General features: G+C 46.2%; 1 protein-coding gene across 3 annotated transcripts in view; it reads right to left on the reverse strand.

Annotated features, from left to right (window-relative positions):
• Nucleotides 1–7,424: 7,424 nt before the first annotated feature.
• Nbas (neuroblastoma amplified sequence) overlaps nucleotides 7,425–12,965 on the reverse strand; it is a 313,151-nt gene continuing 307,610 nt past the window's right edge. For all 3 annotated transcript variants that reach the window (XM_026788959.1, XM_013353527.1, XM_005366539.3), the window contains one exon: nucleotides 7,425–7,821. In XM_026788959.1, the coding sequence (XP_026644760.1) occupies nucleotides 7,546–7,821 (276 nt within the window). In that variant the 3' untranslated portion in view covers nucleotides 7,425–7,545. The remainder of the gene's footprint in view (nucleotides 7,822–12,965) is intronic.

Consider the following 12,965-nt stretch of genomic DNA (forward strand, 5'->3'; position numbering starts at 1 on the left):
TCAGCTTCTTTCTCCCAGCCTTCTGTTCTGTTTACTCCACCCACCTAAGGGTTGGCCTATCAAGGGGCCTAGGCAGTTTTTTTATTCCTTAACCAATGAAATCAACAGATTGATATATGACACTCCCACATCAAGCAGGTACTGGTTCAGTTCTGATGACTATGATTGAGCGGCATTGAGATCCCCATAAATCTCACAATGTTTCATAAAATACATGAAAAATAATATATAATAGGGTTAATGTGAGAATTGCCTAGAAAGGATTTTTATGTTGCATGAAGCAGCTCCCCACCTAAGCATAGGGAATGCTTTTACCATCATGCTACAGAGTTTCAGACAAGAGATCACTAAAGGGCTTCAAATTGAAGTATGACAAGGAAGATGTCCATAATAAAGAGGCAGCTGATGTGGCTGTCAAGAGAGGCCATGGACTTGGGGTGAGGCAGCCAGAGAGGAAAGAGTGGGACCCAGGAGGACACAGGAGACACTGTTTGCAGCATGGGAAAGGCAGGAGGAACATCCAAGGACTCAGCCTAATACATGATGGGTGGCAAGGGAGGAGAGTAGGGCAGGGTTCAGTGACACTTGTCAAGGGGACATGCCTGGATCTGGGTATGAATACATACAGCAAATATCCAGGGCAGTTCAGTCCCTTTCCTAAGAGAGAAGCAAGCTGAGTCTGCACATCGCAGGACCCGAGCCACTGAACTCTGGCTTACACCTTAACCAAAGGACAACAAACCTTGACACGGTAGGAAGGCCTGTCCTGAGTCTTCTGGTTAGCAAAATGAATGTCTGTCTAATTCCTAGAAGGGCAGGATTCTTAATGCTGCCTTAGCCCAGTTCAGATGTAGAGAGAGTCATGATTCAAGTGTCCAAAGATGAGACAGGGAACAGTCAGGGTGCATCCTTAGGATTTCAATCTCCTGTCTGGCCTCCCAGTGAGGGCTGAGCAAGGTCAAGGCCTAGGTCCACCCTCCCCTAGCTCTCTCTTCCAGGTGTTCTTCTTCCTTCCCAGCCTCATCCTCTGCTTTACCTGAAAATGAACTTGAGGCTTACAATGAGGAGGTGTGGCGGGTAACAGAAACAGAGGAAGATAAACAGAGGTGACCAAGGTCATAAATTGGCCAAATTGACTTCAGATTCATAGACCTGACTTTAGTCTAAATGTGCTCTTAGCAACAGTATGCTGCTTGCAAGAATAGACCCCCCCCCCGACATCAGTAGGCTAAGGATGGGTGAAAGCTGGGTTCAAATTCCCATCTGTTCTGCCTCTGTTCTCCTTAGCATTAGAACAATTCCTGTTTCCAGAACCCACCAGCATCAAATCACACAGCCTGGCTTCTCTCCCCTGCTTGGGTTATAAAGCTTCTGGCTTCTGGAATGGGCCTGGGTGCCTGCAGGCAGCCAGCCAGAGCTCCGGGGAAATCATACCCTAGAAGTTCAACACCGGTCCAGAGTGGAATGAACTTCCCATTTCACCAGCAACCATTTGGTGTGTGTGATCCTGGACTTGCCGCTGTGAGCAGGTTGCACTCTAGTGCTCTCAAGTGTGCAAGGCTGCTCTCAGACTAGAGAGCTCCGGATTCATCAGAATGGAAAACCAGTCTTCCAACTCAGGTCTGCCAGTGGTGAGAAAACCCACTGCACGAGTACTCAAATGAAGAAGCTTCTTTTTCTTCCTGTAAAGCCTAAGTCTATTTTGCCATTGTATAAGCCATCTTCAGCTTTTAATGACTCTGAGTTATTAAGGAGAGTGACTGAATCCCCAGCTGCTGAAGCCAAATGTGCATGGAGCTTTAGCGTTTACAGTTAACTATAGAAACCCCAGCTCACTCCACATCATAGGGCGAGCTTGCCTTTGACTGAGTTCTTGCTAGGTTTATCATAATGAGTTTTCTTTGCAAAAAGGTAAGAGCTAATTTTGAAAACGGTGGAGAACTTAACTCATGCTGTCCCTCCAAGGGTGCTGCCATTCAGACCCAGGGACCAAAGACAGCTGATTAAAAACCACCAACCAACCAAACCCCAATACAAAACAACCTCTCTCAGTCCAAATTAGACTTCAATTGAATAAACCACAGAACTTTTCACTTCTGACATTAGATTCCTTCTTTTTCAAGCCAATCCAACACACTTTCCCCTGAGAGGCAGAGAGTGAACTGGAGGTGGCAGATAGCTTCGGGCAATAAAGACAACAGCTTTTTTGTGAGGGTTCCTTCTGTCAACTTGACACAACCTAGAGTCACCTGGGAAGGGAAGAGAGTCGTAATGAGGGACTGTCTAGATTGGGTTGGCCTGTGATGACTGTCACAATCATACTGATTGGGATGGGAAGACCCAGCCCCCTGTGGGCATCACTATTACCTGGGTTTAGGATCTGGAGAAGGGAAAGTGAGCTTGTGAGCTTTAGTGCTCTGGAGAGAAAGGTATCCTGACTTGTTGGGAAGTCAGGCAACTCCAGAAGCTGGGGTGCACGGGGAATGTCCTTCCCTTAGGATGTAGCAATTCAATCTTCCGAGAATGAGCCATTCTAGCTGAGCTCTACTGTTCCCCTAAGGGAATGTCCTAGCGGAGTTGTTTCTTTTTCAGCGCTGATCAGTTCCCATCCAAGATGTTACTTCTTCTGCCTCACTCTGCTGAAAGCGAAACTCCTGCAGGAATGTACCAATCTCCTCTGGCTCCGTGCAAAGTTACTTTTTCTGCTCCACATCTAAGGGAGTTTCCCAGCTGTTTCTTCTGTGGTTTTTTCCCTCAGCCCCCCTAAGAAAACGTCTCAGAAAATTCTTCCTTGCTTTTCTGCTCAGCCTCCATAAGAAAATGTCTCAGCTAATGTTCTACTGCTCCATGCTGGTGAAAGAAAGTCTTCACCCAAAACTCTTTAAAGAAAGTGATTTATTTGGGAAGGAGGAGTCCAGGAGAATGGCTGCCTCTGCCAGGGTGGGAAAGGACAGACAGTAATTGAATAGGCAGAAGGGTTTTATATAAGACTACACACACACACACACACACACACACACACACACACACACACACACACACACACACACGGCTTTTTAGGGGCAGAGATTTCCTAGGGAGAAGATTTTCTGGTCAGAAATTGCTTAGTTTTCCTGCACAGGGATTGGTTAGTTAGTCAGGGGCAGAGATGGCTCTGATTTCAGGATCAAACTGTGTTTCTTTCACTGGCTCTAGTTTCAGGGCCAGGGTGGATGTCCTTGGCTGGCCCTTTTATCCTGCAGAGCTGAGCACTAAACACGCATGCATTCATTCTCTTTGTTCTTGACTGCAGATGAGACTAGAGGTGTCAAGTCCCTGTTCTGACTTCTTCACAATGATAGATCATCGTCTGGAGTTATGCGCTGAAATAAAAACTCTTTCTCCCTGTCTTAGTCAGTGTTCTGTTGTTGTGAAGAGATAGTAGGACCTCGGCACCTCTTACCAAAGAAAGTGTTTAAGTGGGGTTTGCTTGTAGTTTCAAAGGTTTAGTCCATTATCAGCATGGCAGGCAGTATGATGGCGCATAGGCAGACATGGTGTTGGAGAAGCAGCTGAGAGTTCTACATCCAGATCCACAGGCAACAGGAAGAGAGGCACTGGGCTTGGCTTGGGCTATTGAGACCTCAAAGCCTACTCCCAGTGACACACTTCTTCCAACAAGACCACACCCCCTAATCCCTCTCAAGTAGTACTACTCCTTGATGACTAAGCATCCAAATCTATGAGTCAGGGGGCATTCTTCTTCAGACCACCACATTCCCTTAAATTGCCTTTGTTGGGGTATTTTTATGACAGCAACAGAAATAGAACTAGGACCTTCCAGTTGCCCTTCCTTCCAAAAGGGGACTGGTAGGGAGAGACCGGCCAGACTGGCGGTCTTTTTGATGACAAAGAAAACATATCTCTTACCTCAAAGGGAGTCACAAATTTGAGCAATGAATGGCTTGGGATCACAATCCTGCTTTACCCCATATTCCATGTTTCAACATGGTAGCTGTTTCATGAAGCTTTTTACAGAATAGAACAAAGAAAGTCATAAACCAACAGTTTCAAAAACATTGGTAGAAACATCAGCTCAGTGGGCTGATGTTTCAGCAAAGCTTCAGGAAGTGTCTGTTTACAGGCTCCGCATGCTATAGGGTGATATTCTTAGTGGTTGGGTCATAGGAGTCTGTATACTCCAGAGAGATGGCTCAGTGGTCAAGAGCACTAATTGCTCTTCTACAGGACACAGGCTCAATTCCCAGCACCCAAAGGGCAGCTCAGAACCATTTGTAACTCCAGTCCAAGAGGATCTAATGTCCTCTTCTGTGAAAGTCAGGCACACGTGTGGTGCACAGAAGTACTTGCCAACAAAACACCCATACACACAAAATGCTTTTTAAAGGGAGATTTTGGCTGGCAGTCACAAGAATATTATGTCATACACAAAAGTGAGCAATAAATGGCTACTTAAGGAATGGAAGAAATTCCAAGATAATTTGGCTCTGGATCTGCAACATCTGGCTCTCCACAGCCACTGAAGTGTTAATCCATCAGTCTTGGAGAATGCCTAACACAATGACAGTTTTTATTTGAGAATGAATTTTCTATTTGCTTCTGAATGAAAGCAAGTGACTAACAGGTGGCCAACATGGGATGGGAAGCCAGGGACAGAGTTCAGCTCCCCTACCCGATGTGGCTGGGAGTCTCTGGAAGACTATCCCAGAGGTTCTGACTCCATTTGTTGGTCAGAGCATGCGATGAAGCACTCCAGGTTCAGACATCAGTGTTTCAATTGCCCTTGGGGGAGTTTAGTTAGTGTAGCCTGTGGTAACCCCTGGTCCAGGTGACCTTCAAAAGTGGCTGTTAATCACTTCCAGAGTCCTTGATCTGCCCTTGGTCAGTTAAGTGATATTATAATAACAGCTGCCTTACAGAGCATGTCAGTGTGGTCAGATCACAAACATCTGCTTGGAGAAGGCTAGGCCACCAGGGAAGGTTTGCATAAAGGCCTCTCAGTGATAAGTGAGACTGGGAGTTTGGAAATGTCAGCGTCAGTTTGGTGTTGTTTTCATTTGAGATAGCCTGTCCAGCCCACTTGACGCTCCCCAGAAGAAAGGAACGGAAAACAGAGTAGCGTATCACTTAAATATTTTCCAAAAGTTCATGCAGGTTGCTCAGCAGAGGGTCTAAGATATTTCATGATGAAATGAACGTGGCAATTTAGCCAAGGCTTGCTCTTGAGCCAAACCCTGATTTTCATCATTAGTCAATTTAATAAACCGAGGGAGGTACTATTACTCCTCCTTACAGAGGAGGAAACCCAGGGTTACAGACAAGTAGCCTGTGTGGAGGTCTGAGTTCACACGGAGGCTATTTTATATGAAGGCCACTTCAAAGCCACCCTGGCTCATCGAGTCTCTACCCCAGGTCTCTCCACTGCACATCTGGAGGCCACTGTAGCCACTTCTGCTTCATTTTCAAAGAGCAAAGTCTGAGGTAGCTGATGAATTCCTCACCAGAAAGACAAGCTATTTTACTCAATTTGGCATTTATGGTGGTTATTCTGAACACTAACACAGAGACCAGCTCTATTCTGGACCAATTCTGCAACTGTTTGCTATCTATCTGGAGTGAATTTGTTGCATTCTGGTTTTGTCCTCCCATCCATAGCAACTGTTTAAACCCTTCAAGTGTGGCTCCAGACGAGCAAGGCTATGGAGTGAAAGCATAGGTTATCCCTTTCTCCTCAAGGATTTGAGGCTTGTGACAGCCTTTCTCAAGTGCTACTAAGATCTGGGGAGAGGAACTCAGAGGCCATGGGCTGGGAGAGTGCACTTAGCAGCAAGTGTCCAAGGACAACAAGAGTGTTCTGTTTACAGTGCACAGCTGCTTCCAGAGAAGTAGGAGCGAGGGGATGCCAGTGCACACAGGCCAGCAGGTGAAGAGACAACATCCTTAGAGGCTGCTGTCCTCTGGATGGGCATCCATGGCTTAGAAAGTGGCGTCGTTCTACTCCAATACGCTACAAGGCAGAGTCTTACATGCAGCACAGTTATGGTCACCCTACTGGTTTTAGCGGGAAATAGAAACTGACCACGGGCAGCATCTTCAGGTTACTGTTCGTGACCAAAGATGAATAAAATGTCATCCCTTTTACACATACATTACACATATTGATTATCAGCTAACTCCCCTCCCAAATTATTTTGTGCTGGCAGGGGGGAGGAGCTTCGAGCCAGAGTATAGTGATGGGAAAGGACATGGTGTTGGTATGAATGCTCCCCCAACCCATGACCTAGGCTGTTGCTGTAAGGTTTGAATGAGACTCTTGAAAACCAAATCCAGGAAGCTGGGCCATAGGTTCTGTCTTTGATCACATGCTTGGGCAGGAGGAGCAATGTATGAGAGTCCTTATCCCCTTCACTGTGGGCAATGCCCTTCTGTGACTTTATGGACATGCGAATGTGTCAGCCTTAATATGCTTACGCTGACAATCATGCTAATTGATCAGCAGCCCATGTGTTATTCCTGATCATCTGGCTGCATCTTATAGACAACATCCACATATTCTAATAGCTAACAGGCAGGACAGTTAATATTAGTATCATTACTACTTAAACCTTTTCTTATATTTTTGGTTGTGAGCCTAGCCTTTAACAGCTGAGCCATCCCTCCAGGCCTACTTAAACCTTTTCTATGTACTTGATGGAGCTTCACTATACACACCTGAGGCAAGATATTTGATCACATCGCATGAAGATATGTCACCGTGATTGGTTTAATAAAAAGCTGAATAGCCAGCCAATAGCTAGGCAAGAGGTATAGGTGTGACTTCCAGAGAGAGAGCTCTGGGAAGAAGAAAGCAGGAGGCACCAGCCAGATGCAGAGGAAGCAGGACATGCAGGAGGAGAGATAAAAGCCATGAGCCACATGGCAGTTCACAGATGAATAGAAATGGGTTAATTTAAGTTATAAGAGCTAGTTAGAAACAACCCTAAACTAAGGTCAACCTTTCATAATTAATCGGAAGTCTCCATGTCATTATTTGGGAGCTGGCTGGCAGGACAGAGAAAGACTTACTACACACACCCTCATACAATACTCATTAACTCTGTGAGCTATATAATATAGCACTGATCTTCATACAACTGATCTTCAAGGCTTGGGGAGATTGACTACTGGACCTAAGGCCACAAGAACCATCTTGGCCTTGAACACAGGACTATTCATCCTCCAGCCTACGACAGCTGGCCAAGCCACTGGCTATACTACCATCTCTCACATAACATGCCACCATTTCCAATTTTCTGAGCTATAGCTTCTGATTCAGTTAATTGTGTTCCAACCAGAAAAGGCAAAAATAAAATAAAATACTCGACAGTAATAACAGAATATGCAAACCCATCAGTATGAGGAAGAAAGCACTTAAGAGCACCCACTTGCCACTTATATATGCCTTTATTCATGACTGTTAGAAATGCTGAGAACAGGTAACTTCTACATGTTCTGCTTCAGGGTCCGACGGTCTCTCACTCCAGGGGCAGGGTCATGGGAAACTGCTCACACCCACTGCCTCACAGCGCTGAGGGCGGTGCTGAAAGTTCTGAAGGCCTGGTGAGTCCCCTGCACAGCCAGAAGGAGTGACCCAGCTTCGACTTCATATCCGGCCTCCTGCAGGTGTCTAGCCAGTTCCTCTGCATCCCAGCGTCCTTGCTGCTTGGTGGCCACAAGGTGGCCAACAATACGTGGATAGAAGGGTGTGGAGACACATTTCACCAACAGCCTGGCATCCACAAGCAAGTCAAGCAGCTCCTGGTCACAATTGGAGTCATCCACCTTCAAGAAATAAGAAACCCGTGAGTGGACATTTGCAGCCTTATCTCCCACAATTCTCTGTGCTCTCCACAAGGTGGTCACATGCAGTCTGCTGGCTTTCCGCATTATGCACATCCAGCTGAAGGCGACCTATGCCAAACAGTGCAGGGGGGAAGTGAGCACCTTGAAGGTCAGAGATGAACAGACACAGCTTCCTTTTAACACAAGCAGACAATGCACCAGACCCTTGCTCAGCCCTGACTATTCCAACAATCATATATTGAACCATGCATTATGTTTAATGCTGCAGAAACAGCACTTCAAGGAGCCCCTTCCAGTTCAGCCTGGGAAGTCAGCACTTTCATGTCTCAGTTTCACACGTACGGAAATTAACGTGCAAGAAATGTTTGCTTAACATTGTAGTAAGTCGTAGAGCCACAGTCTGCACCTTTAAAGTCCAAGTGAGCCTAACAACCACATTTACCATTTTCTTGATCTTTTCATCTATGGTCTTTACCCCAATTCTCTCTTGAATGCAGAGCCACATGAAAACAAATCTTTTCAGGGTAAGAAAGCCTGTCTTCCTGCTCTGGTGAGAGTGAGCGAAAGACACTGAGGAGTAGTGGGTGATATTCTTCTCACTGAAGCCCTGGGAGGCGCAGGTCGCATCTTCCATGTCTACACATGACTCTCCATGGCTTTGTTGCTTTATTTACATTTTTACTGTTTTGGATTATCATTCCTTCTTGCAAAGAACTGAGTCAACATGGATAGCATATCGGAAATCATTACTGCCCTCTGGCAACATGAGACCATTGCATGGCTGGTTCTATCTGCTGTCATGGCAGGTTTTAACTGTGGTTGTATGGATCTCAAAAATTATGTGGCATTTCAAAGTCAATTAATTAACTAAATAATTAATTAGATCAACTCTATCACAAACCTCTACACAGTGTGCTTCTTCCTACCTGTGTGTTATGGAGAAGAGCAGGTACTGAGGAGGAAGACACTGTCTACTGGCGCAGACTGAGAGAAGCATAGATAATAAAATTTGCTGGCTTTATCAACAATGCATCAGGATTGTTCATAGCCCGACATAAACATCAGCTCCAGCGCAACTTTCTTGTGACCTTTTCTAAAGCTGTTAGCCAGGCTCATCCTTCCTCCCTTCAAGCCCCCTACACACCTGACACACACCTCTTCCTGCTATGCTGGGGTGACCTTTCTGGTTCCCCACTGCAGGGGATGGTGGAGGGATGGAGGGTACAAGGGTTTTATAGTTTTTCTATTTTACTACCCAGTGCAGTTCACATCGGTTAAATAGCCAAGCGAGCTGACTTCAGTAAATGCTGTCACAGTTTTATAAACTGTACAAATATGTGATAAAGATCTATTTTGGCAGCAAATCGATCTCCAATTCCGAGGGCATTGGATGCTGCTATCCTGGCATCTCCAAGCCCTCAGGGCTCTTTCTCCGGCTTCTCATTTCACACACTTGTTTTGCGGCAGAATCTCACATGTAACTCAAACTGGCCTAAAACTGGAATTCACAGCAACCCTCTTATCTCAGGTTTTCGAGCGCTGGGGTTACAGGTACAAACCACACCTGGCTTGGGCTTTCCAAATTCATGCACAGATACCTTTGACCTAGTAAAATATCTAGTTCATCTCTATTGGGCTTTGGGCTTTTATTGCTTGGAAATACTAAACAGGAGACGTAACTGGTGTAAGAGCCAGGTTCTCCTGCCCTATGAGGGCTCCCACCATGGCCTGATAGGTGCCCATGTGTCTGTAAGCTCTGTGCTTTCTCTAACTCAGCACACCCTGCGCAAGCCCACCCCTGCTTTTCACACTTGTCAAGCATGAATCTTCATCCCATGGAGCTCCTGCTCCCCACCGCATGCACAGTTGCAGAGACCTGCTCTCGGCATCCACAGGACTCCGCTATGGTAGCTGTATCCTCACATAACGATGAACACTGTGTGGGCGCCTCGTGATGGGGTCTGTCTCAGCAGCTCAGCTCTGAGTTTGTCTGTTCTTGGTTTCCTTCTAGAACAGCAGCCCCTCCAGGGTGGAGAGTCCATAGCTTGTGTCTACTCAGGCAGCCCCCATGATCGGAGCGGCTGGCCACAGGACGGTAGCACCCCAGGATTTGTGGAATAAGGATGTGAATGGATGGATCACCCACAGGCAGAGGTCTTACTGTTTCACTCCACATGGTTATCTGTGCGGAGTGCAAGCACACGTCCTAGGGGTTACTTCACATGTCATTTTCCGGTTTACCCTTCAACATAAAGGCTCTACCACAGCCTTCAGGAGACAGCCGCATGCCAGCAGGCCCTGTCCAGTGTCTGATAGAGCTCCTGGATGAAAGGTTGAGTCTAGGCCTGCCGAGTGAGAAGTCCTAGGTAAGTGTTCAAGGCTGGTGTCTATTTAGATTCAGCTGAAGGGAGAGAGCTCCTCTGGCACAGCTGGTCCCTCTCACTGCCCCTTCAGGTCTGACATCCATCACACATGCTTCTGGTGAGTGGGGTTCTGCCTTCCTGGGAGCTGCAGAGACCAGCAGGGATAGAGCAGGAGGAGCAGAGGCCTGTTGGAGTTCAGCGTTCCTTGCTGAGATGCCCCCAGGAGAAGGAGAGTCAGGACCAAGAGTCGTGGGCAGAGAGTGGGGAAAGGCTTGCGGGGATTCTGCTCTTGCCTCTCAGGATGGAGTGTGGGGAAAATGGTAGTGACTGGCTCATTTCATTTCCTCCCATGGCCTCCTGCCTGCTCTTAGAAGCACAGAACGGCTTCAGCATAGTGTTCTGTAAGGAAAATGCTGTAGAGACAATCATTCTGTGCACATCTGGAACATGCAGAGTGAAAAAGCAAACAAAATCTGAGCATGGTGGAGTCTGTAATTCCAGCTGTTGGAAGACAGAAGCATTAGATGCTCAAGGCCAGCCTGGGCTACATGGTGAGTTCAAGGCCATATTGAAAAGCAGAAAAGGAGGAGGGGTGATAAGATGGCTCAGTGGGTGACAGCTTGCCTCCCAGACCTGACGACCTCAGTCCCATCCCTGGCTGACTCCCAAAAGTGGTACTGTGACCTCCACACTGTGCTGTGGAGCGTGGGTACCCTCACACACACTTATAGCAAGAGTAACGACAGACACGGTTTTTGTCTGATCCATTCTAACTACTTTAAAGAGAAGCGCCGGCCAGAAAGGAAATGAGCAGCCACAGTCTTAGGTCAGCGCCTCTCCGCACGCCCGTTGCCTGTTTGTCTTTCATCAGCAGTAGCAGCCAGGCTCTCCTTTCACCCCGCACTGCCCACAACACTCTAGGCACTAACCGCATTGTGTTAACTTGTTAGGCCTCAGAAAGCCTTTGTCTACAATTCTAACTAAAGCTTTAATGATCTGGTCTGTCTACTACTGAGGGCGGTTTCTCTTCCTCCATCTCATGTATCCTCACCACTTATTCTTCTTGAAATTAAAAAGCAAAAGGAAAGAAAAAAAATACTTTGGAAAAGAAAGCAGTCTTCCAAGCTGGTAATATAGAGAGCAAGACGGTGTCCACACTCCCCTTCTAGGAGCTATGAACTGAGACAATCTTTTCACAGGGGATCACATGATACAAGTCTTCTCAATAATACTAAGAATTATAAAAATGTTTTTATGGTTTTCACACTTGCTTTTTTTTAATGGGTGCAAAATAGCCTATTGAAAAGATGTCACCATTATTTAACTTCTGCTAGGAATTTTCAGCTGTTTTAAATGGAGATTATTGAAGCACTACACGGGATACATTCTATGCACATATTTTCTTCTATGCTTTTTCCGTACTATAAATCTCTAGGAGAGATAATATTGGGTCATTATGAGTTGAACTGTGTTGTGTCCCTTTCCTGCATTCGAAACTTGCACAGAGCCCAGTTTCTACCCAACGACTGCACGCAGTTGATGGAGGAAGGTCATTGGTTAATTGATAAAGAAACTGCTTGGCCCTGATAGGTTAGAACATAGGTGGGTGGGGTAAACAGAACAGAATGCTGGGAGGAAGAGGAAGTGAGGTAAGACGCCTCAGACAGACTCAATAGCTCTCCTCTCTGGGGCAGACACGATGAAGCAAGCCACCAGGTCAGACATGCTGAATCTTTCCCGGTAAGACTGGTGGTGCTACACAGATTATTAGAGATGGGTTAAAGCAAGATATGAGAGTTAGCCATTAAGAGGCTAGAACTAATGGGCCAGGCAGTATTTAAGAGAACACAGTTTCTGTGTAATTATTTTGGGCATAAGCTAACCAGGCGGCCGGGAGCCGGGCTGTGGGAAGATGCCCGCAGCTCCCTCAACACGCAGTGAGTAGGTTTAGTTAGAGACCAGGCCTCGCAAGAGGTGATAAGGGCTAAGGGGTGAGCTGGAGGCACCAGGAAGGGCTTGGCTCCACTATAATTAGTGCCTTTTTGAGGACCAAAGCTGAGGACACACAGGAAAGCCGGCAGTTACATGCCTGACAACAGTCACCTCCTGACAGAGAGAGGCCCCAGAAGAAAATAAGCTGGCCATGGCTCTGACTTCAGACTGCTCATCTCCGGAACTGTAAGAAAAGCAGGCTCTGCCGTTGAGGCTGTCCAACTTGGGAAACTGTTACGGCTGCCATCACACACAGTGCCTGGGTGAAGTGTTAATTTGGGAGCTAGGCAATGGTATTTCATGACTTCTTTACTCTGGATTCGTGTGTTTATAGAATTAAATTTCCCCCACATAGTTCCTATCACCACTCTTGCTGTTGTTAACAGAGGGACTAGGACCTCCACTCATTTAATAGAATTTGGGGTCTCCTTATGACTTATGTGTCAACCCTGGCTTCACTATAATAGACACTTTGTCTTATTGTTTGCAATTTCTACTTTTGCTATATTTTGATATATAGAGATTTTTATATTTTTATAGTGTTGGGAAACCAGTTACTATCTTATAATTTCTTTAGTTATTTTAAAATTTAAGTTTTAACTTCTTAAAAAAGTATTTGTGTTGCCCCAAGTTCTCCCCATCCAACCCTTCTCACTTTTCTCCCCATCTCCCCTTACCCCCCTCCCACCCCACTCTTAAGATCCCGATTTTTTGCCTGGCAATCTTGTCTACTTCCCCTACCCAGGCAGATAGCTATATGTTTTTCTT

The sequence above is a fragment of the Microtus ochrogaster genome, unplaced genomic scaffold (genome assembly GCF_000317375.1).
Source record: "Microtus ochrogaster isolate Prairie Vole_2 unplaced genomic scaffold, MicOch1.0 UNK10, whole genome shotgun sequence".
Taxonomy (NCBI): Eukaryota; Metazoa; Chordata; class Mammalia; order Rodentia; family Cricetidae; genus Microtus; species Microtus ochrogaster.